Source organism: Cervus canadensis, chromosome 18 (assembly GCF_019320065.1).
Source record: "Cervus canadensis isolate Bull #8, Minnesota chromosome 18, ASM1932006v1, whole genome shotgun sequence".
NCBI classification, from domain to species: Eukaryota; Metazoa; Chordata; class Mammalia; order Artiodactyla; family Cervidae; genus Cervus; species Cervus canadensis.
The window spans coordinates 22,511,518-22,537,668 of record NC_057403.1 but is presented as its reverse complement, the minus strand read 5'-3'; the positions used below and the strand labels follow the sequence as shown (position 1 = coordinate 22,537,668).

Here is a 26,151-nt window from a genome sequence, read left to right as displayed (position 1 = left end):
CCCTTGTCCCCTGCAGTGGAAGGTGGATTCTTAACCACTAGGCCACCAGGGCAGTCCCACAGGTGCTGCTCTAAGCTTCAACACATGTCACTTAATTTAATCCCCATGACAACCCAGCGAGGTAGGCACATTATCCTCCCCACCACCGGTGAGGAGGCTGTGGCACAGAGTGGCTAAGTAACTTATTGGAAGCCACCCAGTTTGTAAGCTGGAGAGCTGGGGTTCACACCCAGGCAGTTCCACTCTCAAGTTCCTCCTCTGAACTGCCTCTTGGAAGCAGAGGATGTGCAAGAGGATGTGCAATTTATAATTGGCCTAAAAAATTATAATCCAGTGCTGCAGACTCTCAAGGCTCCCCTGGTGGCCCAGATGGTAAAGAAGCTGCCTGCAGTGCAGGAGAACCAGATTCAATCCCTGGGTCAGGAAGATCCCCTGGAGAAGGGATGGCAACCCACTCCAGTATTCTTGCCGGGAGAATCTCATGGACAGAGGAGCCTGGAGGGTTACAGGCTGTAGGGTCGCAAAGAGTCAGACATAATTGAGCAACTAACGCCTGATAGACTCTTAGGATCTTAAAAATCATAGAATCTTAGTACTATAATAGACTCTGTGTTAGAGGATTGTAGCATTTATGGAGGGTCCCAGCTAAGAAGGGACTTCAGGAGCCACCTAGTCAAATTTCTTCTTCTCTCCAGTTGGGAAAACAGATCCAGAAAAAAAAAAGGCAGGGGGACAGAGTAGGCCTCTTCTAGAGTTAGCACCCAGGGAGAAGACTGCCGGGGGCCCCAGGGAGATACCGGAAGGGGCTGGGAAAGACATTTGTTGCAAAGGAGAAGGAAGAGGAAGTGAGGAGGTCACAGCAATCTAATGGGAATAACATGCAGCAGCAGTTCTCCAAGTGTGATCCAAGTCCCCAGAGGTCCCCGAGACCTTTGCAGGGGGTCCATGAGGTCAAAACTATTTTCATAATAATACCAAGATGTCATTTGCCCTTTCACACCCCCCTTCTCTTGCAAGTGCTCCGCAGAATTTTCCAAAGGCTTCCAAATATGTGATGATGTCATCCTTCTGTTGACTGATGTGCTTGTGTATTCTTGTGTTTTGAAAATTTATCTGGGGGACTTCCCTGGCGATCCAGTGGTGAAGACCCTGAGATTCCACTGCAGGGGGCTCGGGTTCAGTTTCTGGTTGGGGAATTGTTAATAAGATCCTTTGTGGTGCAGCCAAAAATGAAAAAAGGAAATCATATCAGTTTTCATCCTGAACACAGTAAATACTGCTATGTAGACAACCCACATAAAAGAAAACTTTTTTCAAGTCTCAATAATTTTAAGAATGTAAAAAGGTCCTGGGGCTAATAAGTTGGAGAACAATTGCTACACGTGAAAATGAATAAACCCAACTACACACAGCTGCTGGGCTTCCCTGGTGGTTCAGTGGTAAAGCACCCACCTGCCAATGCAGGAGACGTGAGTTCCATCCCTGGGTCAGGAAGACCCCCTGGAGAAGGAAATGGCAACCCACTCTAGTATTCTTGCCTGGGAAATTCCATGGACAGAGGAGCCTGGCAGCTTACAGTCCAGGGGTCGCAAAGAGTTGGACATGACTTAGCAACTAAACAAGAATAACGACAACATACAACAACTGCATTACAGTTATTTCATAGATACTGTGTGAAGTGAAAGAAGCCGGACACTAAAGAGAACATAGTATGTGATTCCATATTTATAACATCCCCAAACAGAAAAGACTAATCTGGGGTAAGAAAAGTCAGGAAAGTGGCCACCCCTGAAAGGACAGGTCAGTCTGTTCTTGACGTGGGTGTTAGTGACACATACTGTTGTGTTTGGTTCACGAAAATCCATTGAGCTGCTCGCTTGTGATTTTTGCAGGTGATACTTTAATAAAAAGTTAAGAAAAATTTTGAACAACTGGTACGGTAGGATGTTAACCAATCAAGGTGCCACTACTGCAAGATCACGTGCCCGGCTCTAACCCTTTAGTTACTGCTCTGGGGGAAGATTTGGGGGGTCTAAAGGAGAAGTGGGAGTTGGGAGTGCTCAGGACAGTAGTTAATCCTGAATGAATGCAGAATTATTTCAGTATTTTAACAATGGGTATACAGGCATGGGGCTTCCCTGGCGGCTCATGGTAAAGAACCCGCCTGCCAATGCAGGAGATGCGGGTTGGATCCCTGGGTCGGGAAGATCCCCTGGAGAAGGAAATGACAACCCACTCCAGTATTCTTGCCTGGAGAATCCCATGGACAGAGGAGTCTGGCAGGCTACAGTCCTTGGGACTGCAAAGAGTCGGACACAACTTTAGTGACTCAACAGTGATAAACAACAGCAACACACAGGCATACCTGGGAGACACTGCACATTTGATTCCAGACCAACACGATAAAGTGTATAATGCAACAAAGTGAGTCACATGCATTTTGGGGTTTCTCAGTGCATATAAAAGTTATGTTTAGGACTTCCCTGACAGTCCAATGGTTAAGACTCCATGCTTCCTCTGCAGGGGCCCAGGTTCCATCTAAGATCCCACATGCCATGCAGTGGGGCCAAAATAAACAACCAGAAACATAAAAACAAACAAAAATTTAAAAGTTGTGTTTACAGTGCACTGTAGTGTACTAAGTATGCAACAGCATTATATCTTTAAAAACAATTTAGATACCTTAATTTTATCTATTTATTTTTTAAATTTGGCCACATCATGGCAAATGGGATCTTAGTTTCTCAGCCAGGGATCAAACTCTTGCCACTTGCAGTGGGAGTTCGGAGGCTTAACCACTGAACCACTGGGGAAAGTCCCTACATACCTTAATCTTAAATTGCTTTGTTGATAAAAAAAATGCCAACCACCATCTGAGCCTTCAGTGAGTTATAGCACTAACATCAAAGATCACAGATCATCATAACAAATACAATAATAATGAAAAGGTTTGAAATATAACAAGAATTACCAAAATATAACACAAGAGACACAAAGCAAGTTTGTGTCTTGCTTTGAAGAATGGTAACGATAGATTTGCTTGACACAAGATTGCCACAGACCTTCAATATGTAAAAAAACACAGTATCTGTGAAGTGCGGTAAAATGAGGCACGCCTGTATCCTTATGGGAGGTGCTGCCTGGATGTCAGCTCTGCACCCTGGCTCTGTCTACCCCCACCCCACCCCCCATGCAGTGAACAGCCTGGGCATCAGCGAAGAGCTGAAGGAGAAACTGCGGGATGTGATGGTGGACCGCCATAAGGTGGCTCTGGGGAAGACCCTGGGAGAGGGTGAGTGCCCCCCCATCTCACACACACACACACACACACACACACATATCTCCCTGAACCATGCAGTCCTTCATCTCCCCACCCCTACCCAACCACAGGAAATGCAGTTCCTACAGGGTCCCCCCTGAAGTCAATGGGGAGTACTCCCCCCATGCATGTCAAAGTCTCTCTCTGGTCCCCCGCAGGAGAGTTCGGAGCTGTGATGGAAGGCCAGCTCAACCAGGATGACTCCGTCCTCAAGGTGGCTGTGAAGACAATGAAGAGTGAGTATGTACATACATGTGCACACATGTGATATCCCCATCCCTTAACCTCTGGCCCCTCCCCTGTGCCCCTAAGGAGGCAGAAGAACAGGAACGGTGACAGCAATTTAGCCCAATCCTAGAACTTCAGTGTTTCCAGACAAGAAGTTAAGTCCCTGCCAGGTCCTTCAACAGTAGGAACTCAGTATGGGGAGATTACCACAAAGGTGCAGGGAAAACTGAACGAACAGCAGGGTGCAGTTAAGACAACCTAGAGATTAGCAGCAGCAAGCGTGTCACTTCCACCCCCGGCCTAAAGGGGCAAAGAGAGGATGTGGAGTTACCAGGGCCCACAGCCAGGGCCCCCTGATGGGATTTAGGCATCACAGAGTTAGGGGCTGTCTTGTGGGAGCTTGAAACACAAAGGAGACGCAGCCACCACCAAGGCAATACTGGAAGCAGAGAGAGGGTGAAATGCCCTGATTTCTCTCCTCCTCTCGCCCACCTTCCAGTCTCCCATCAGTGCTTCCCATTAGCGGATTCCAACAGGAAACAGCAGGAAAGGGAGCCTGGGAAATGTAGCTTTCAGGGGCCAGCCCCATGTGATACATAGCAGAGCATGAGATGGTCCAGCATGAGGCACACCTGGCTTCATCATTTACTAGCTGTATGCTTTCCTGGTGGCTCAGATGATAAAGAATCCGCCCGCAGTGCAGGAGACCTGGGTTCAATCCTTGGGTTGGGAAGATCCCCTGGAGCAGGGAGTGGCAACCCACTCCAGTATGCTTGCCTGAAGAATCCCATGGACAGAGGAGCCTGGTGGACTACAGTCCACGGGGTCGCAAAGAGTCTGAGCGACTAACACTTTCACTATGATCTCAGGTAAGTGACTAACGCTCTCTGAGCTTACCATTCCTCACCCGGAACAAAGTATCATAGTGTTCCTACCTCCTAGGGTATTATATGTCAAAGCACTTAATGCTGGGCTTGGCACATAGTACACACAGTTAATGTGGACTAAAACCATGTTATCTACATCCACAGAGAGGGTGAGAGCCAGTCCAGTCCAGGCTCACACAGCGCAGAAAGGCCAGGCTCAAGTCTTTTCCACACAGGGATGAAGCTTAGAGGGTCATGCTGGACGTAAGGGAGGAATGATTGTTTCAGAATCACAAGGGCTAAAAAACTTGCGTTATGGAGTCATCACTCATTCATTCATTCATTCATTCATTATTGACTGCCTTCTGAATACTGGGTAATGCTCCTGATCTGGGTTTGAATCCCAGCTGTGTGACGCTGGGCGAGTCACTTTGCCTCTCTGAGCCAGTGTCCTGAGTTGTGAAACAAGGACAATCAATTGTTTGCATCCTAGGGCTGCTGGGAGTGTGCTGGGAAGCAGCCTAGCACGGAGCCCGCACATGGACCCCTGAGCCAGCCTGCCTGGGCTTGAACTCTGCCTGTTCCTCTTGCAAGCTGTGGCACATTTCTTAAACATTCTGTGCCTTGTGTCTCCATCCTTGTTGTTCAGTCGCTAAATCATGTCAGACTCTTTGTGACCTCGTCAACTGCAGCATACCAGGCTTCCCTGATTATCTCTCTGAGTTTGCTCAAACTCATATCCATTGAGTCAGTGATGCCATCCAACCATCTCATCCTCTGTAGCCCCCTTCTCCATTCTTAAAATGGGGAAATAAAAGCTCCTCAGAGGGTTAAATGGGTTAATATATGTCAAGCGCTGAGTACAGCCCCTGGTACTTACTTGGTCATGCTTGATGAAGGAGAAGATGATGATGGTAATAAGGAGGAGGAGGAAAAGAGTCCTCCCTCCCCTCCCTCCGCCTCCTCCACCTTCCTCTCTCCTCCCAGTTGCCATCTGCACAAGATCGGAGCTGGAGGATTTCCTGAGTGAAGCCGTCTGCATGAAGGAATTCGACCACCCCAACGTCATGAGGCTCATTGGTGAGGGAGGGGCAGATTTAGGGGGCCAACAGGCCCTATGGAGGCTACACCAGAGGGAAGAACCCTCCCTCAGGCACTGGGAAGATCAAACCTCCATGCTTCCTTCACACCACCCACCCCCGCCCCCCGCCAGAGTGAGCAGGCTCCCCCCTTCCTCTCTCCCTCAGCTCGGAATGTGACCTCTGACCTTTCCCAGAAATAGCTGAGGTCCCCAGGAGGGCTGGAGAAACATCCCTGGGAACCAGTGCTAGACATGGCTTCTCTGACGCTTGGTCCCTGCCACCACCACCCCTGCTCCCCAACAGTTTGGAGGCCAGATCTGAGAGGGAGTGGGAGAAAGAGGTGGGAGTGGAGGTGGCGTCCCCTTCTGCCCACCTCCAGTGACAAGGCTGCCTGGGGGGGGCGGGACTCAGGCGTCTGTTTCCAGGGTTCTGAACGAGAGGGCTTCCCGGCGCCCGTGGTCATCTTACCTTTCATGAAACACGGAGACCTACACAGTTTCCTTCTCTATTCCCGGCTCGGGGACCAGCCAGTGGTGAGGGCATTTTATTATCTGGACCACAAGTGTTAACTGAGCACCTACTAGGTACCCGGTAATCTTTCTTTCTTATTTGAAAAAAAATTGATGTCTATTCTACGTACACTAAAATATGCACATTTTTTGCATGCAGTTCAGTGAATGTTTTCTTGTGTATAGACCCATGGAAGGGCTTCCCAGGTGGTTCAGTGGTAAAGAATCCGCCTGCTAGTGCAGGAGATGTGGGTTCCATCCCTGGGTTGGGAAGATCCTCTGGAGAAGAAAATGGCAACCCACTCCAGTATTCTTGCCTGTGAAATCTATGGACAGAGGAGCCTGGTGGGCTATAGTCTGTGGGGTTGCAAAGAGTCAGACATGACTGAGTGACTAAGTACACACGCACGCATTAGGTACCTAGTGCTGCTCAGACGCTAGGAAGGTGATGGAGACCAAGAGGTTGTTTTCATGGAGGAACTGTCTGCCAGAGGTGGGGGGACCAGGCAATAAACAAGTTAACAAATGAATAAGCACAATAATGTTTAAGTGCCAGGAAGAAAACAGTGCAGGATGAGTGACAGGGAGGCCAGGCAGTTTGTTTGAGTGAACAGGGAAGGTCTTACGGAGGAGATCGAAGGAGGAGTTAACTGGTGGGAAGTGGGTGATCTGGGAGGAAGTGGTCCCGGCAGAGGGCACAGAATGTGCAAAGGCTCAGATGTGGGAACAAGCCAGAAAGGGGGTTCCCTGCCGGAGCGTCTGTCAAGGGCAAGAACAATGGGAGATCAAGACAGGAGGGGAAAGTAGGAGGGGATGACCAAGGGCTGATTGGGAAAGGGGTGGGGTTTAAGTCTCAAAGGTATGGGAAAGCATCACAGGGCAGAGCTAGAAGGGAGGAGGGATGGATTTCTGGGACTCCGCTGACCTCTACCCCATCGTGTCCTGCCCGCCCCCAGTTCCTGCCCACCCAGATGCTGGTGAAGTTCATGGCAGATATTGCCAGTGGCATGGAGTATCTGAGTACCAAGAGATTCATACACCGGGACCTGGCTGCCAGGAATTGCATGTGAGTGCCCAGCCTTCCAGGAATCCCCCTTCTTCAGGAACCCACCCCCACCCCCACCCGCCTTCCCAGGACGGAAGAAGGTGCTACACACACACACACACACACACACACACACACCCCTTCAGGTAAGTCAGAGCTCAGGAGTGGAAGAGACAGCTGAGCAGGGAGGTTGGGGCCAGCTTTCTGGAGGACGTGGACCCTGAACTGAGATCCCACAAGAGTGCTGGAATGTGCAGAGAAAAGGAGAGGGGGCAGGCTCAGTGGGTAGCAGGATGTGAGCAAAAGGGCAGAGGAAACCCAAGAGGGTGGTGACATTTAAGCTTCATCGCTATCCCCCTCCAAGCTGAGTGTCTTGCCTGGGGCTACACTTGGGCAGTGGCCACACTGGATAAAGAGACCACACCCCCTGCTAAGTCGTTGCTGCTCAGTCTTTCACTCAGTCATGTCCCACTCTTTGAAACCCCGTGGACTGCAGCACACCAGGCTTCCCTGTCCTTCCCTATCTCCCAGAGTTTGTTCGAACTCATGTCCTTTGAGTTGGTGATACCATCCAACCATCTCATCCTCTGTCACCTCCTTCTCCTCTTGCTTTCTATCTTTCCCAGCATCAGAGTCTTTTCCAATGAGTCAGCTCTTCGCATCAAGTGACCAAAGTATTGGAGTTTCAGCTTTAGCATCAGTCCTCCCAGTGAATATTCAGGGTTGATTTCCTTTCCAAGGGACAAGCAAAAAATAGCCCAGAACCTGTCTAAGGGCTGCGTGTGTGTGTGTGTGTGTGTGTGTGTGTGTGAGACACATAAGCTTAGAATATTAGTCTCATTACAATGTCTTTACAATGTTGGACTCAGAAATTGGAGCTAGAGAGGACTTCTCGGGTGGCCCAGTGGCTAGGACTTCACACTCCCAAAGCAGGGGGCCTGGGCTTGACCCACTAAGAGTTCACATGCCCCAACTAAAAGATCCTGCATGCCACAACTGAGACCCAGCACTGCAAAAGAATAAATATGTTTTAAAAAATTAAAAAAGAAGTTGGAGAATCAGAGACTCTTCAATAAGACGTGCAAACGTGCCCAAATGATTTTGATTACCTTCCATGGAATGCACATGCCAATTTGAGGAGAATTGCCTTTCATATACATTTTGGGGTCTTCTCATCCATGATTATAGCATAGCTTTCCAATTTATTTAGGTATTATCCAGCTTCTTTCAGTAAAACGGTATAATTTTCTTTTTTTTTTTCCCACCCCACTACACAGCATGCAGGATATTGGTTCCCCAAGCAGGGGTTGCACCAGTGCCCCCTGAAGTGGAAGTGCAGAGTCTTAACGACTGGACCAGGGAACACCCCACTCCCAATTTTTATTTTGAAAAAATTCCAAATCTACAGAAAAGTTGAAAACATTTGCCGCGAACACCCATATCTCCTCCTTGTTGGGATTTTGCCACGTTTCTCCTCTCTTCTCCGTCTCTATCTCCCCTCAACCACTTGAAAGTAAGTTGCCAAGATGGTGACATTCCACCCCTAAATCTTCAAGAGGTGTCTCCTGGAATAAGGACTTAAGCCTAAACAATTACAATTCTGTTTTCAGACCTAAGAAGATTAACAATAATTCTGTAACACAGTCTCCTATCCAATCCATATTCAAATGTTATTTATATAAAGCACAAAAACAAACACAAGTAATTCACGCTGTTAGAAGTGAAGATCTCAGTCACCCTATGAGGGGTAGTTACACCCTAGGAAGGAAGGTCTGGTAATCTTTCTTTCTCGTTAAAAAAAAAATGGATGTTTATTCTACATACACTAAAATATACACATTTTATGTGTGCAGTTCAATGAATGTTTACATATTTATAGACACATGGAAGGGCTTCCCAGGTGACCCAGTGGTAAAGAATCTACCTGCCAATGCAGGAGACTCAGGTTCGATCCCCAGGTTGGGAAGATCCCCTGGAGGAGGAAATAGCAACCCAGGATTCTCGCCTGGGAAATCCCATGGACAGAGGAGCCTGGTGAGCTACAGTTCATGGGGTTGCAAAGAGTTGGACACAACTGAGTGAGCATGCACACGGACTCATGGAAACAGCCACCACTAAATCAAGATGAAGAACATTTCTTGGCCCTTCCTCTCTCCTTCCCTCCCCAGCCACTGCCCTCAAGGGGTAACAACTATTCTGTACTTCTGTCACTTGTTCTTAAATGTCATGTAAGTGGAATTGCAATTTTGACTCCTCTGTGTCTGGCATCTCTTGCTTAGCGTGAAGTTTTTGAGATCAGTCCATGTTCTTGTATGTATCTGTAATTCTCGTTCTTTGCTGTATGGTATTCCATTGCACAGCTGCCCCACGACATTCTCTTTCTTAATCTGGGTTCTAGTTACATAGGTGTGTTTGTGGAAATCCAGTGAGCTCTTCACTTAAGATTTGTGCATGTCTTCGTATTTATATAGTATACTTCAAAACTTTTTTTTTTTAAAACAGACTCCCCTGGTGGTGCAGTAGCTAAGACTCCATTCTCCCAACGCAGGGGCGCTGGGTTTGATCCCTGGTCGGGGAACTAGATCCCACATGCCACAGTGAAGATCTTGAGTGCAGCAACTAAGGCCCAGTGCAGTCAAATAACTATTAAAAAATTTTTTTTAAATATCAGAGAATCCCACCCAAGGAGCCTGTGAAGGACCTTAGAATCTGGCAAAAAGCCAGAGCTGGGAAGGCCCCCTAGCAGCCCTTTTCAGACCCACCTTTCACAGAGAGTATAAGAAGTAACATAGTTCCCTCCCAGGTTTGGGGGCTGACCGATCCCCACCCCCAGGCAGGACAGCCAGGACAGGAGACAGAGACATGTCTGAGAGTGAGGACAGGCTTCCTGGTGGAGGGGGCAATGCCGTGGCCCCATTCCTCTCCCCCCATCTGAGCAGGCTGAACGAGAACATGTCGGTGTGTGTGGCTGACTTTGGGCTCTCCAAGAAGATCTACAACGGGGACTACTACCGTCAGGGACGCATCGCCAAGATGCCGGTCAAGTGGATTGCCATCGAGAGCCTGGCAGACCGTGTCTATACCAGCAAGAGCGATGTGGTATGTACGCCCCGGCAGGAGTGGGGGAGAGCGTGGCCTGATCATCTCACACCAGACCCAGGCTCCCGGGGACATGAGGGCTTCCCTGAGCAGGGGCCTGTCCGCATGGACCGTGTGTGGTGGGCGTCTGTGAACGGTGGTGTGGACATGCTGAGGGGGTGGGCACGGGGCTATGTGTGCGTGGTGACAGGTTGCCACGTGGATTGTGCAGACAGCCTAGGTTGGGAGAGGCACTGGTAAGTGTATACATGTGTATAGCTAGGGTGTGGAGGGTGACCCTAGACCACGTGTCCATGGAGTGTGTAAGTGTGTGCACGGGTGAGCAGGTCTAGCTGTGCACACAGATTGCCTCCATAAGTGTGTACCTATACCAGAGTGTTTCTGTGACTAGCTCTGATGCACCCACAAAGACATCTGTGTACATGTAAGTGTGGGTGTATCTGTGTGTTGGGTGAGGGCTTTTTTGTGCAGGAGAGACCCTCTAATTTTCTCCCTTCTGTTCCCCAACAGTGGTCCTTTGGGGTGACGATGTGGGAGATTGCCACTCGAGGCCAAACCCCATATCCGGGAGTGGAGAACAGCGAGATTTATGACTACCTGCGTCAGGGAAACCGCTTGAAGCAACCCGTGGACTGTCTGGATGGACTGTGAGGACCCTCAGGACTCCACTCCCCTACCTCATGGGATTCCATCCCCAAACTCTGAGCACCCCACATGGCCCTGACATATCCAAGACCCTCTAAAACCTGCACAGGGATTTCCCTGGTGGTCCAGTGGTTGGGACTCCAAACTCCCACTGCAGGGGGGCGCAGGTTCGATCCATGGTCTGGGAACTAGGATCCCACGTGCCACGTGACAGGACCCAAAAAAAGAAAAACCTGCACAGAATCCCTCAGACTGTTGGGGAACCTATCTGCCCCTCACCCATGCTCCTCAGAACCACTATTAGCTTGAGAGGTGTACTAAGTCACGTGTGCTAAGGGTCAGTCGTGTCCGATTCTTGGCAACCCCATGAACTGTGGCCCGCCAGGCTCCTCTGTCCATGGGATTCTCCAGGCATGAGTGGGTTGCCATGTCCTCCTCCAGGGGATCTTTCCAACCCACCCAAGGGTCAAACCTGCATCTCTTACTATATCCTGCATTGGCAGGCAGGGTCTTTACCACTCATGCCACATGAGAAGCCTGAGAGGTGTGAATCAACAAAAGGTGCCCTTTCTTCCTTTTCTCTGTGCCAAATTCAGGTTGGATCAGTCTCCCGCCACGTATCTGTGGGCTGTAGTGCCCATTCCCCAAAATTCTAATTCCTTCCAGACTCCTGAGCACCCATGCTTCCCCCCCACCCCATGCTCTTCAACACCCAGAACCCTCTGCCAAACCCGTATAATGAACTTCTGCAAACTCTCAGGGCTCCCAGGCTCCCCTGAGATGTTCTCAGAATCCTTTAGAGTGGTGGTTAGCACACTTTGCCATCCCATGAAATACATAGAGAAGAGAACTTGGGGGATAAAAAGAAGATGTTGTTTGGGTCAGGAAGGGACAGCCTGGGGCTTCAGACTCCCCAGGTCCTCCTTGGGTGTTCCAAGAGCTGAGGAGAGTAAAAAGGGTGAAAATTTCCATAGAACTTACTAGAAGGCATGGTGTCAGGTGCTTTGCATGAAATTAAGTCATTTGGTCGTTACTACAGCCATTTGAGGTGGGTTGCCACCATTTGAGGTGGGTTGCCACCATTAGTGAAGAAGGCAATGACAACCCACTCCAGTACTCTTGCCTGGAAAATCCCATGGACGGAGGAGCCTGGTAGGCTACAGTCCATGGGGTCGAGAAGAGTCGGACACGACTGAGCGACTTCACTTTCGCTTTTCACTTTCATGCACTGGAGAAGGAAATGACAAGCCACTCGAGTATTCTTGCCTGGAGAATCCCAGAGACGGGAGCCTGGTGGGCTGCCGTCTATGGGGTCACACGGAGTCGGACACTACTGACGTGACTTAGCAGCAGCAGCAGCAGCCACCATTAGTAGGGCTTCCCAATTAGCACAGTGGTAAAGAATAGACCTGCCAGTGCAGGAGACACAAGTTCGATCCTTGAGTTGGGAAGATCCCCTGGAGAAGGAAATAGCAACCCACTCCAGTATTCTTGCCTGGAAAATTCCATGGACAGAGGAGCCTGGCCAGCCACAGTGCATCAAGTTGAAGAGTCAGACACGGCTGAGCAACTGAGCATGCAGGCTGTCAAGGCACCATTAGTATTCCCCTGTGTAAATGATGTAACAGAGACCCACATCAAGGGAAGGTCATTTGCCAAAGGCTGCATAGCTGGTGTTTTAGTTATCTATATCACCAAAATCCAGTAGCTTAAAATAACAAGCCTTTTATTACTTCACATGGTTTCTGAATGTTAGGGGGTCTGGGAACAGTGTGGCAGGCTGATTCTGAATCAGGGTTTCAGTGAGGTTACAGTCAAGAAATCAGGGGGGGGCTACAGGCATCTGAAGGTTGGGACTGGAAGCTGGTTCACTCACATAGCTGTGGCAGGAGGCCTCAGTTCCTTGCCACGTGAAACCCTCCACAGTGCTGCTTGAGTTTCCTCATGACATGGTGGCTGGCTTCCCCCAGATGAGCGTCCCAAGAAAAAGAACAAGGAGGAATCCACAATACCTTTTCAACCTAGTCTCAGAAGTCACACACACCATGGAACTTCCCTAACAGCCCAGGGGTTAAGACTCTGCATTTCCAGGAGGTGTTCAATTCCTGATCAGGGAAGTTTCCTATGTCATGTGGTATGGCAAAAAAAAAAAAAGAAGTCTCCACACACTATCAAGGTACCAAGTCAGAATGCAGTGCTCTATCTTTTGAAGGGAGGAATGTCAAAGAATTTGAATACATATATATATTTATTATTTATATATTTGGCTGCACTGGGTCTCCACTGCTGTGCGAGGGCTTTCTCTAGTTGCAGAGAGCAGGGGCTATTCTCTAGTTGCAGCTGCATAGCATGGGCTCCAGGTCATGGGGGCTTCAGTGGTTGTAGCATGTGGGCTTCGTTGCCCCATGGCATGTGGGATCTTCCTGGGCTAGAGATAGAACTTGTGTCTCCTCCATTGGCAGGCTGATTCTTAACCACTGGATCACCAGGGAAGTCCTGAATTCATATTTTAAACCAACACAGCTTGCAAAGCTTTGATGCTAGAGTCTCTCCTGAGAAGCCATATTGGGAAGCTTTGCTTTAGCAAAACCTCACTAGAACATCACCCCATACCTAGAAAGACTTCCCAAGACATCTTCCAGCTCCTGAGTGTCTGTTCCAGGACTCCTCTTAGAAACTCTTGCGAATTCCCAAATCCCCATTGGTGGCCCCCTCAAAACCCCTACAGTTCCCTCCACTCCCATGAAATGCCCTCAGTCCCGAGTGTCCTAAAATGCCCCCAAGCTCCTAGGAGGCTCCCTTTCTGAGCCCCTGCTCAGTGTCCCACTCCTCATTCTGCTGCCCTAGGTATGCCCTGATGTCCCGGTGCTGGGAGCTAAACCCCCGGGACCGGCCAAGTTTTGCAGAGCTGCGGGAAGACCTGGAGAATACGCTGAAGGCCCTGCCCCCTGCCCAGGAGCCGGACGAAATCCTCTACGTCAACATGGATGAGGGTGGGGGTCATTCTGAACCACTTGGAGCTGCTGGAGGAGCGGACCCCCCAACTCAGTCTGACCCTAAGGATTCCTGCAGCTGCCTCACCGCCGCCGAAGTCCATCCTGCCGGCCGCTATGTCCTGTGCCCTTCTACAGCCCCCGGCCCCACCCTGCCTGCTGAAAGGAGCTCCCCAGCAGCCCCGGGGCAAGAGGATGGCGCCTGAGACCACCCTCCACCTGGGACTTCCTCTCAGGACCCAAGCTAGGCACTGCCACTGGGGGACCTGTCCCCTACTTTCCCACTCCAGGCCTTACCCCCAACCATAGCCCTCTCTTCCTACCTGTTCCACTTCCATTCCAGACAGATTCTCTCCCTTTTCCACACCTTGGTGTCCCCATGTGTAAAAGAAAGGGATTGGACTGAAATCCCTGAGGGCCCTCCCAGGTCTAACATTCCAAGATTCTAGATTCTAAGGTTTAAAGAGTCTAGATTCAGAGGTTCTAAGTTTCAGAGCTGAGTCTTTTGTTCTAAAGACTTGGGATTCCAGTCTCTAATTCTAAAATGCTAAGGTTCTAGACACAGAAGTTCTAAGGCCTACATTCTAAGGCTCTGAGATGCTGTGGCTCTAGACTTTTCTGGTTCTAAGATTGTTCATAAAGCCCATGAAATTTTAGGTTACAAAGCTCTAAGATTCTATTTCTAGAATCTAAGACTCTGTGATTTTAGATTTTATTTTTCTAGGGTTCTGAGTCCTGAGGGTGTAAGATACTAGATCCTACAATTCTAAAAATCCTACAATTCTAAAAATCCTACATTTCTAGACATGGAGGTTCTAAGGTCTTATGTTCTAAAATTTGAAGTTCTGAGCCTCTTAGAGTATAACTTTTCTGGTTTTAAGACTCCAGATCATAAGGCTTCAAGATGTGATCTTCTCAAGTTCTAAGATTCTAATGATGGTCAATGGCAGAGTCTAAGGCTTTATGATCCTCGAAACCCTTGTTATAAGACTGTGGATCCTAAAGATCTAAAATGCTAGCATCTGCAATTCAAAAATTCTAATAGTCTAAAGATGGAGGTTCTAAGGTCTAATGTTCTAAGATGTGATGTTCTAAGGCTTAGTCTAAGAACCTAGATTCTCTGTGTCTAAGATTCCAGATCACATGCTTCAAGATTCTAGATTATTAAACTCTAAGATTCTAATGTTGTTCTGTTCTGTGTTCCAAGGCACTCTAGATCCTATTGGTCCAAGATTCTGGATCCTCAGCATCTATGGTGTAGATACTCCACAGTTAGTGGTGACAAACTGGATGCCAAAGTTCTAATCATTTTTTAATTTTGGACACCTTTAAGTTCTATGCTGCATCTTCTCTTTCTAGGATTTTAGTTAAGGGTCTAGGAATTCATGGTTCTAAGTCTTACGATTCTGGGTTCCAAGATTCACATGTTATAAGATTCTAAACATCTAGAATTCCCAAGTAAAATTCTGAGGTTCTAACCTTATAGTTTTATCCTGTGTGACCCTTCCCTTCTTAGCCACCTCTGCTTCCTCTTCCTTTCATGTGGGGGTGTGCCCCCTCAAACCTGTGCAATGCATTAAGGACGCCTCCTTTCCCCAGAGGACAACATCCCTCCTTTGGGGGTCATATTGCCCCCCTGAGCCAGTCCTTTATGCCCCCTGAACAGAGTGTGTACTCTGGCACCTTCAGTGGGGCTCAGATCACATAAAACTTTGTAACCATGCTTCTGTCTCCTCTTGTCTCCACTTATGGCCCTTTTCCCAGGCAACTCAGCTTCTGTAAAAAGGAGGGTTTGGTGGGGTCTTGGAGTTCTCCCCTCACTAAAGAGGGTAGATGTGAACAGATACAAAGACAAAAGGACAGGCAAACAAAGAAAAGCGGACTTGCCAGACTGGACGAAACCCCTAGTGAGGAATACGCACGTTAGATACTCACAGGGTCACACAGAGATCCTCCCTATTTCCCAAAGTAACAGACTCATTAATTAATGGACAAACTCAAGCACTCTTGGTCACAAATAGACACAAATTCCAACAGAGAAGCACAAAATTACATAAACATGTTTACAAATATGCACCGGCAGGCGGTCAACCAAGAATAAGAAGAAACTTGAGTAACTAGAGTAACACAGATACAGACACAAATACTCAGACATATAGAGTACCTAGGGGGCTTCCCAGGTAAAGAATCGCCTGCCAATGCAGGAGGAGCGAGAGTTGCGAGTTCGATCCCTGGGTCGGAAAGATCTCTTGGATAAGGAAATGCAACCCAGTCTAGTATTCTTGCCTGAAGAATTCCATGGACAGAGGGAGCATGGGAGGCTACAGTCCACTGGGTAGCAAAGAGTCGGACATGACTGAGCACACACAAGACACACAGAATACTTAAAGGGGACTCACAGAGCCAAACGTTCAGAGTCACAGAGAAACACAGGCACAGACTACCTCCGATAACCACGGGCCCACAAAGGGACTCCTGCCAAGACAAGCCCACTGTGTTTTGCACGAATCGTAGGCAAAAGTTCCTGGGTGTGTCTAGCAGCAGTCGGAGGAACCCTTGGCAGCGCCCGGACGCCCCCCAGTGGTGGGTCCTGAGAATGAAAAACAGTTCAATCCGGGCCACAAACTTTTTTAGAACAAATCATTGTGGGAAGCTGGGAGGAGAGAGGAAGTCGGACGTGGGCGAGGGGCGGGGTGTCTGGACTGGAACCTACTGGCCCACGTGAGTGTCTGTCCCGCTTCTGAGTGGGTGCTGTGTGTGTAGGTTGCCGTGGTGTAAGCTTGTACTGTAACTGTCCTGTGTCTATATCCTTTGATGCTGCCTGCTTGTGCCAACCTTAATGGGCACATCTACATCGCAGTTTGGTGTACTATCCCCTGAATGGATGCATCTGATCCTACACACGCCATTTGTTTATCTATGTTGTGTGTGCGCCTTTGTCTAAGTAGAGGTTGTGTATGGCTTTTGTGGGGTTTAGGTATGGCTCCGTGGGCAGCGGGCATTTGCATTGCGTATCTCGATAGTGTACCTTCCAGAAGTTTTGTGTCTTTTGAGTTACAGGCGATAGGGTTAGACATTGTGAAACTGTGGCGTTTAACAGAGGCTTAACTACGGACCTGTGTGTTTGAGCTTATCATATTGACGCCAAACAGGCGGATCTATTGAACAGTAATTAAGGATTTGTGGTAGAGACCTCTGAACTTGAGGTCTTTCCGGAGCGAAAGGCTCTATGATCGCGTGCAGAGCGCCCATTCACTTAAGATACCAACCATAAAGACGGAAGCTCAGCTACGATCGTGGAAGGAGGCGCTCGATGAAATGTACTATCAAAGGGGAGAGGGTGCGATCCCCCGTTATAACTTTTCTCCCGCTGTTAGCCTAGCCTTTATTTTCAAACCTTCAGGACTCTGAAGTCAAAGGGTTGCTTTTCTTACAGACAACTGAGTTTCTTCCAGATTAAGAATAATTTATCTACTTAATCTCAATTTCATATACTTCCTCTACAGCGAAATTTGTAAGGCCGTCCATAACCAGAATGACCAATCTGTTTAGGTTTTCCTAAAACCATCCAACTATACTAGCTTTAGTGAGATAAGTCAGTAACTGAGATTGGTGGACAGATTGTTTTGAAACCGCCCTAACGGCAAGGGGCAGGTCTTTAGTGAATTCAACCCTTTCCGGTTTCTTAAAGGCAATCGTGAAAGGGGGCGGGGGGGAGGTCTGCCGACTCTCCATTTGATTGGTTCTGGTGGTTTTACCCGCTTGGACGCCTCTGGGGCGGGAGATTTAGACCAATCAAGATATGTGTTACAGAGACACTAGTTTGATGAAAGGACCGCGCAGGGAAGGCCGTGAGGCGCTCATTCTGAGACCCCATCACTGATTGGTCCAAATCTTTACTCTCTTTCCCTCATTTGACCCTACGGGAGCGGGCGCGCGGGCACTACCCAATCACCGCGCGCTCCTCCTCCCTCCTTTTCCCGCCCTCCCGTTTCGGCCCCGGCATCGACGTAGGCCAACGCTTCCTCCCCGGCAGCTCCTAAGCCCTTTCATTGCTGTTCTTTTGAAAGACGCGCTCTGATTGGTTGAGCCCTTGGGCCCGCGCCCGTTGCCCCTATGAGGTGGCCAATTGGCAACCGTGTTGCATCGCGCCTGGCCACGGAGGAGGGGGGAGGTGGCGGCGGCGGCCATTTTGAGCCGCCGCCGCCATTGGAGTGGGGGGCCCCCCCCTTTCCCCCTTCGCCTGCTGACAGGAAAGGTTTAAGGGGGACAGAGCCCTGGGAGGCCGGGCCGGGCTCGGGGGCCGCCCCGGGGGCCCGGGCCATGGATGTGCGCCGTCTGAAGGTGAACGAACTTCGCGAGGAGCTGCAGCGCCGCGGCCTGGACACTCGCGGCCTCAAGGCCGAGCTTGCTGAGCGGCTGCAGGCGGCGCTGGAGGCCGAGGAGCCCGACGACGAGCGGGAGCTCGAGGCCGACGACGAACCGGGGCGATCCGGGCACAACAACGAGGAGGTCGAGACCGAGGGGGGCTCCGAGCTGGAGGGGACCGCGCAGCCACCGCCGCCCGGGCTGCAGCCGCACCCGGAGCCCGGCGGCTACTCGGGGCCGGACGGACATTGTGAGAGTGCGCGGGGCGGGGGCCGGGGAGCCCGGGCTCCGGGCCGAGGAAGGGCTGTGGGACGCGGGAGTCCGGCGCCCGAGGTCGGGGAGACGGTCTGAGGATCGGGGGATACCGCTCCCCGCCGCTGAAAAGGATCGGGGGACGAGGCCCGCGGGACGACCGGAGGGTGGATCCTGGCATTCGGCGCAGGGAAGATACTGGAGTGGGGGCTTTCGGTTTCGGAGATGAGGAAGGTCCGGGGTGGGGGTGTAGAGGATTCCCGAGCCTACGGCTCAGAAACCGGAAGCCGTGGTTTTTGGAACCGAAGACAGTCGGAAGAACAAGGGGATCTCTTTTAGGAGACTGAGATCTTAAAGATGGTGATCTTAAGATTTGGAGCTGGGTAGGCTTGGGAGCCGTGTTTTCAGGGCTGGGAGCGTTTTGAGGATGGAGGATCCTGGAGTTTGCTGCTGGATGGGGTACCGGGGAATTCTCATGTTTGTTATTGGGATGGGTTGGTAAGATGGAGTTCCGGTGTCTGGCCAGGGAGGGTCTGACGGACTGTGCGTTCTAGTGGTTGACTGGGGAGCTTTTAGGGGATGCGAGAGACTACTATGTGTACCATGGGGTACACCTATCAGTCTGAGGACGGCCGGGGGCGGGGGGTCTCAGATCCAGGGCTGAAAGGCCAGTCTTGAGGCACGGGCAACCTGGGCATTTGATGCTGGCCATCTGGGGCCCTTTTGGCTGACTTCTAGAGAAGGTATATGGGAACATCGATGTTCAGAAGCTGGTGGGGGAGAGGATACTTCACTGGGTGAAGTACCTGGAGGTCTGGAGCTAGGAAGGCACTGGGGACAGATAACGCAGTATCTCCTGCTGAATGGTCTTAGATTAACAGTATAGGGTGTTTGGAGAACAAGAGTAGCTGGGGCCGGGTTGGGTAGATAACAAGTCTGTGGAGTTTGAAGTTAAGGGATTATCTGGGAGGTAGAGGATCCTTGCACAAGAAGAGTGTGTAGCTGGTGTGTCACATATAGGGAAGGGAAGAGTGTGTATGATGTGGAGGGTGAAAGAAAACTTGTTGACTTGGCAGGGGGCCTCAGGGTGAAGGGGGGGAGTGTTTCTGGGGCTGAGCATCTCTGTGAGAGGGCTCCTCGGTCCCCAGAAGCAGGGTTTTTTGTGTGTGTGCTTAGGGATTGGAGAAGCCTCAAGGGGTAGCTGAGAATCTCTGCATCAGACACTCTGAAGGAGAGGAGATGAAGTAGATCTGTGACTCTGAAGGGAAGAGACCCTGGTATGGGAGGAAGTAAATCAAGTTAAAAACAGGTGGCTTTCTAGCAGGACAGGACATGGTGATTGGAAAAGATGAAGAGTAAGTAGAAAGGACTCTGGCATCCAGTGTTTGTTTCATTTACCTGAAAAAGAGGGCGCCCTGCGCTGTGGGACTAAAGAAATGAGGAGAGCAAGAGGATCAAATGAGGGGAGCAAGAGGATCAGGGAAGAGAGTAGATTTGGGGTTGGCACAGGGTATTTCTGTGTTCTCGGAGAGCAGGGCAATTTGAAGGTAGATTGGGGGTGGAGGGCGGTTGTCTAGGACTCAGATGCTGGGAGGAGTACTTCCCATTGCAGAGACCTGTCAAAGAAGGAGGAGTAGCCCAGTGTACCTGCCTAGGGTAGGTTAGGTACCTAACCCTAACCCTGGCAGGAATGCCGATGGCTGGAAATGTCTCCAAAGAAAAGTGATGTGCTTTATGGCAGAGACTAGACTCAGATTTTTGTCTTGGGCAAGTTACTTCACCTCAGCTCTGGCTTCCTTGTGTGTAAAATTGGGATATAATAATAGTGCCCCCCTCCCCGCTTGGAGATGAATGAGACTACCTGTGTAAGGGGCTTAGCACTGGGCCTGCCTGTTATTAGGAGGTAAATGTTTTAGAGAACAGAGAAGGGCCCCAGAATCATAAGCTTCTCTGGGCGAGGCTTCCTCTGTGAGCGCAGGAGAGATTCTCGGAAAGAAAGATATGAGGCTTTTGTGGCAAGAACAACACTGTGCTTAGGGCCTGGAAGAAACGCAATGGTATGAAAGGGCCCCTGTGTTCTAATTAAGGAGTTATTCTTCCTTTCTCTCCTATCCATTACAGCAAAATCCTTTGAGCCCCTTTTATGCCCCCCTCCAACCCTTCCTTCAACCCTGGTAAACAGACCTGTAGAGAACCACGTGATCTGTGTGACTTTCCTCCCTTTGGGCCGCACCTGGTTTGTGCCCAGATACATTTGTCCTCTGAGAAAGGATCCAATCAGTTGGCAAGCAGCAGAATAGTCTCTCCTTCCCCATGGTTCCGCCTCACTGGTCCTGGCACAGTCACTAGTAGGGCCCTGGAGGCACCTTGCAGAGCCTGCCCCTGGGGTGGAGAACCTGCTTGCTACTCAGCCTACGTTTCCAAAGTTCTCTCTGGGTTTGGCTACAGGGTTCTTCTTGAAGGAGTTTCAGATTTTAGTCCCATCTGTGAGCTTTCACATGTGTCACCCCACCCCCAGGAATGTTTTCTCCATTCTCATCACTGGGTTATCGTCACTTATGTATCCTTTGAGTCCAAGCTTATCTGTTACTTTCTGGGTCCCTGATCTCAGCCCCTGGTACTTTCTCGTAGCCCTTAATACAATACAATTTTTGTACTTTCAGTTTTGTTTAATGTGTGTCTGTCTCACTAAGCTGAAACTTGTTCTTAGTTGTATCCTAGCATGTGGTGTGTAGTATGTACTCTACTCCATGAATAGTTGATATTGTTTTTTTTCTTTTTTGGCCTCACTGCACAACTTGCGGAATCTTAGTTCCCCAACCAGGGATTAAACCCTGGCCCCAGCAGTGAAAGCACTAAATCCTAACCACAGGAAATTCCTTGATGTTGTTATTCTTGCCACCCTTCAGTTGAGTTCCTCCTGGACCCACAAAAACACCTTCCTGAAACACTTCCTGCCTAACTCCAAATATTTTAGGGCTTATCCCTAATGAGTCTGAAGGCCACTATTATCATGACTCCTGTTTTCTTAACAGTTCCTTTCCTTCCTCCCCCATTTCCCCTTCAACTGAGATGGTTATCCCTTATCTTTACAGCTATTGCAGGGTAGAAGAGATTCATAAAGAGACTGGGCTCTGCAGGTGGGAATAGTGAATTGGGTTGGATAGAGGACTGGTTTGTGCTCTGAACAATTTTTAAGGTTGTACGTTAAAGGCAACTCCCTAAGCTTTATACCATGTCAGAGAACAGCTGGGCTGGTAATTTTTAAGCTGTGTTCATGGAGTTGCCCTCCACCCCAGTGGGGACTTAGAGGGGAGTTCAAGCTGGACCCCTTCTCCAACTTTCCCATCTCCTTGCTCCAACCAGAGCATTTCTGCTTCATTTGGTTTTATATGTTAGGATTCTGTACAACCTAGTCACAGATCTCTAACTTTTGAGAGGCAGGAGGGCCCGTCCTCAGGCAGCTGGGGCCCCTGACTGCCCAGGTGGGTTTCCATCGGAAGGTGTTTTCACATCTTTTAGCCTCTGGAAGACTGATTGTCCACAGTGGGGATGGCATCATTTTGTTTTAAAAAGCTACCTCTAGTCCCAAGAAATACCCTTCTAACTGGCCATTTTTTGTTTGAAGATGTCATGGACAATATTACCATGCAGAACCAATTCTATGAGACGCAGGTCATCAAGCAAGAGAACGAGTCAGGCTACGAGAGGAGACCACTGGAAATGGACCAGCAGCAGCAGGCCTATCGCCCAGGTAGGAAAGCGCATGTGATACATCTCTTTTGAAGGAAATGTAATCTATGTGTGGGTGGCCTTTACCTTCTGCCTACTGCCTTTCTTCCCAGAAACTTGGTGTCTTCCTTTTAGGCAATACTTTGGGCTTGGTCACTCTGGCAAGATCTTTTTGAAGGGAAGAAGTTAGTCTCTCTCACTCCCAAGTATGATAGGGGAGTCTTCAAGGTATCTGTTATCAGATGTTAGTACCAACATCTTGGAGAGGTTAGACCTGGAGGCCAATATCTGAGTCCTACTTAGAATCTTAGAGTGTTGAAGCTAGAAAGGACCTTCGAAATATAGTCTAATATTGTTCCAGGAGATATTGCTAAGGACTTCTCAGAGAAGAGTTCCTTGGCCAAATGCATCTGAAAAATGCGGCATATACCTTGCCACCTCTGTGAGAGTCACTGTTCTCATTAAAGATGCTAAGAAGTCTTGGATTGGGAAAAACTCTGTGTCACATTGTTTAAACCCAGCGTTTCCCAAATATGTAAATATGTCTTTGTAGAACAAAGTTTTCTATGGTACAAGCTTGGAAAGCACAATTATAATGTAGATCTCTCCCCATTTTACAGATGGGGGAGGAGGTGGGCTAGGGTTGGATCCAGGAAATTGAATTGGCTTCTGGGCCACTGCTCTTGGTTGATAAGCAGCACTCCTTACCTAGTATTTGGGAAGTGGGGTCCTACTATTGAGTAACAGCAGAGCCAGGACTGACTCCCAGTCTTGTGCTCCTTTCTCTGTGCTGTGGTCCCAGTGCCTTGTCGTAGTCAGTCCCGTTGGTTCTGTCTGATTCCATTCTGGTTCACCCACAAAGTAAAATCCCCAGACATTTCTTGTGAGTGGCTCAGGATTTTAATGAATGTAGGTTACACTGCATTCTAAACTGTAGATTTGTGTCAGGCTCTGTGAGACTTGTGGTATCATTTGGCCCAAGGAGACTGTTTTCTGTGCAGACATTTATCAGGGCCTCCCATGAGCCCAGTGCTGTGATGGGAACCAAGGAAGCTCTCTCCGTGTGGGTGAGCACCATCTCTGCCCTAGCAAATGAGGAGCCTTCTCTGAGAGATTTTGTCTGTGTGCCAGAGCCAGGGAGTGCTCCAAGGTGGTGTTGAGTTGAATGCTGAAGTGTGTAGATGTGATGTGAGTGATCCACAGCATCCATAGATGAGGTGAGTCTGAATCCACAGTTTGCTCTTGGTAGGCACGGATTCTTGGAATCTGCCTGAGCGTGGGACATTCCTGTGGTCCACAGTGTGTTATCCCATCCTGACTTCCTATTTATGATGTGATTTAATGAGGCCATCCCACCTGTGGGCTGGCTTACACACAGACCCTCTCTTCTGGAGCGCTTCTGGGCTTTGTAATAGTGATTAAAGCCTATGGAGTTAGGTGGGGGACCACAGCACTGCTGAACTGACTTTCCCCTCCATTGCTAGACTGAAGAAGCTCTGTAAGAATTGAAGTGAGGAGATTCTTTGGGAGAAGAAATTATAGAATGCAGAATTGTGAAATGGTAGAAGTCTTTTAGGGCTCCCTCCTACTTGGTAGTCGCGATGGTAGCTCCCAACTTTCCCAGCTTTACCTTGCCTTTGGCAAGGTAGCCCAGACAGTCATTTGCCTTTGATTAGGCCCTTAGAGAGCTTCTCCTTGTTTAGTGCTGAAGTCCCCTCTCCCCATGAAGCCTGAGAATTATCTGACATTTCTCACCCTATCAACTGCTGGTGCTGCTGGGCCTGGATGGCCATCCCCAGCCTCTCTTTATTCTAGCCCTGTCCTCCAGTACAGCCTTTTAGGCTCCCTCAGCAGGCTTCCACTGAACCTAGCAAGAGCCTGGGCCCAGACCTTCATCACCATAGTCAGGATCCTGCCAGTATCTCCTGAAGTAGAGGGGACCAGAAAAGTGATAACTGAAGAGTTTCTGAGTGTCTTAGCCATCTGGATTTGTCCTGACTATAGAAGTGAAGACAGAGATGAAGCAAGAAGCACCCACCAGCTTCCTCCCACCCGAAGCATCTCAACACAAACCAGACAGACAGCAGTTCCAGAGTCGCAAGAGGCCTTACGAGGAAAACCGGGGACGAGGGTACTTTGAGCACCGAGAGGATAGGAGGTGGGTCTGTGAGGCGGTGGTCCTCCTTTTTCCAGTAGGTCTCAGTGTCTGTAGCTCAGTGCCCACTGGGTCTGTTTACTAGCCGAGAGGGAAGAGCTGAGGTCTTGCTGCCCTCTCTCTCCCCCAGTTCTTCTGCACCCACTGCAGATTCAGGTTTGCTAAACTTCAGATCCTTCCCTCAGCTTCTCCCTCCCCATTACTTGAAGGATGAAGTTCAAACACCTTGCCATTCACATGTGAGATGCCAACCTGCCTTTTTAGTCCTTTGCCCCACTGCCCTGCATATGACTTGACCTGAGCGTATGGTAGACTGAGGTCATCCAGACTGTCCCAGGGAGGACCCTATGCATTAGACTCCACACTTCTACCCCTTTCTCTTATTCCCATATGTTGGAAACAGCCAGTATTTTCACACAGTCCCTTTTAGTATTTTGGTCGGAATAAATTTCGTTCATGATTTAGGACACTTTTAAAAGAGAAGAAGACAAAAAATGGGTCATTTCAAATCCTTTCAGATGTGGAGTTTTAGGAAGCCTGGAATATGGACAGATTATAATAACAGGTTTATCCAAATTCTTACAGATTGCCCTTCCTGGCCCAGTACCCTTTGGGCTACTATAACCTCCCATCAATAGCAAAGTTCAGTGTGAAGGCAGTGTTCAGCATGTAGAGGGGTGGATCAGAATCTGAGGGTGAGAGAGAGTCGTATTTTTTCAAGAAGTTCTTTAAATGATTCTCATGGCCCTCTTTAGCAGAGCACACACTCTCCAGTCCCTGACCCCACCCTGGTAGTTAATAGTCATTGCTCTCATTGCAAGGATGTAGGGTTCCACAGTTCTTTTGCTAACCTCTGTGGGAAGAACTTGAAATTCAGGAAGCAGCTTGGAGGCCACTTGTAAATTCCAGCAGAACCTTGAGGTCCCTTCTTTCCTTGTCCGTCTGTTCTCCTGTGACTGATACCTGTTTATGACGCAGGGGGCGATCTCCTCAGCCTCCGGCTGAAGAGGATGAAGATGACTTTGACGACACCCTTGTGGCCATTGACACATGTGAGTCCTTGGAGTGCCTATTCAGTACTGTTTTCAGTCAGTGTAAGGAAACTGCCTTTGCCTTCACAAAATCCCCACCTGGCACTGTCCAGAGCAGTGTTAGTTCAGATGTGAGAAATAGCAGAGCCCTGGAGTCAGGATGTTGGTTTGGAGACAGAAGATTTACTTCAGCTCTATCTGTGAGATTCTGGTCAAGTCATTCTACTTCTCTAAGCTTCTCTTCAGAGAGGAAGAATCCTGCTCTTATACCTCAAGGGACTTTCAGTGACATTCATCAGAGAGCAAATTGGAAAACCCTGAACACCCTGTAAAGTTGCCGTCTAATCAAGAAAGGAACCTGAGTGCTGCTGGAGAAACTTAACTCTTTGACAGCCATTTCCCTAGTTTCCATCAACTGCTCATGTTCCTGGTGAAACCAATGCTGCCTCGTCTCCTCCGACGTTAACCTGGCCTGCCCTGCTCTCTCTGTCCCCCAGTTCAGTTTTGTTTTCTCTAGATAAGTGACTTCCCCCTTGACTGTGCATCTAAATACTTACAGGAACAAATGTACCTGTCCCTCCTCAGGTAAACTCTTAAGTGGTAGAGCCTGTGAATCTGAATTTTTGAACACACCCAGAAGCCCAGTCAGGTCTGAGGACTGCACTTTTCAACTGAGCAGAAAGTTAACAGCTGTTCATTTGTGTACTTATTTACATAGCTCACGTTGATAAACCAATGGCTACATGCTTTAAAAGAGGTAAAGACATCTCGTATACAGTCCCTTTTACCACAGGATTCTAAGGATTCAGAGTAAAAGTGAGCATTAA

The 26,151-nt window shown here is 49.2% G+C and overlaps 2 protein-coding genes across 7 annotated transcripts in view; both read left to right on the top strand.

Moving 5' to 3' along the window:
- The window catches only part of AXL (AXL receptor tyrosine kinase), a 35,130-nt gene extending 19,621 nt beyond the window's left edge, over positions 1–15,509 (top strand). For both annotated transcript variants that reach the window (XM_043436281.1, XM_043436280.1), the window contains 8 exons: positions 3,197–3,292; positions 3,478–3,555; positions 5,401–5,493; positions 5,907–6,028; positions 6,961–7,070; positions 9,989–10,148; positions 10,659–10,795; positions 13,641–15,509. In XM_043436281.1, coding sequence (XP_043292216.1) covers positions 3,197–3,292; positions 3,478–3,555; positions 5,401–5,493; positions 5,907–6,028; positions 6,961–7,070; positions 9,989–10,148; positions 10,659–10,795; positions 13,641–13,992 — 1,148 coding nt within the window. In that variant the 3' untranslated portion in view covers positions 13,993–15,509. The remainder of the gene's footprint in view (positions 1–3,196; positions 3,293–3,477; positions 3,556–5,400; positions 5,494–5,906; positions 6,029–6,960; positions 7,071–9,988; positions 10,149–10,658; positions 10,796–13,640) is intronic.
- A 942-nt stretch (positions 15,510–16,451) lies between these two features.
- Positions 16,452–26,151, top strand: part of HNRNPUL1 (heterogeneous nuclear ribonucleoprotein U like 1) — a 34,069-nt gene continuing 24,369 nt past the window's right edge. The window contains exons 1-4 of one of the 5 annotated variants that reach the window (XM_043435389.1): positions 16,452–16,507; positions 22,035–22,160; positions 24,143–24,296; positions 25,272–25,345. In XM_043435389.1, the coding sequence (XP_043291324.1) occupies positions 22,040–22,160; positions 24,143–24,296; positions 25,272–25,345 (349 nt within the window). In that variant the 5' untranslated portion in view covers positions 16,452–16,507; positions 22,035–22,039. Of the gene's footprint in view, positions 16,508–17,955; positions 18,405–18,569; positions 18,790–22,034; positions 22,161–24,142; positions 24,297–25,271; positions 25,346–26,151 lie in introns of those variants that run through there. The other 4 variants (XM_043435386.1, XM_043435385.1, XM_043435387.1 and 1 more) reach the window with 4 other exon arrangements.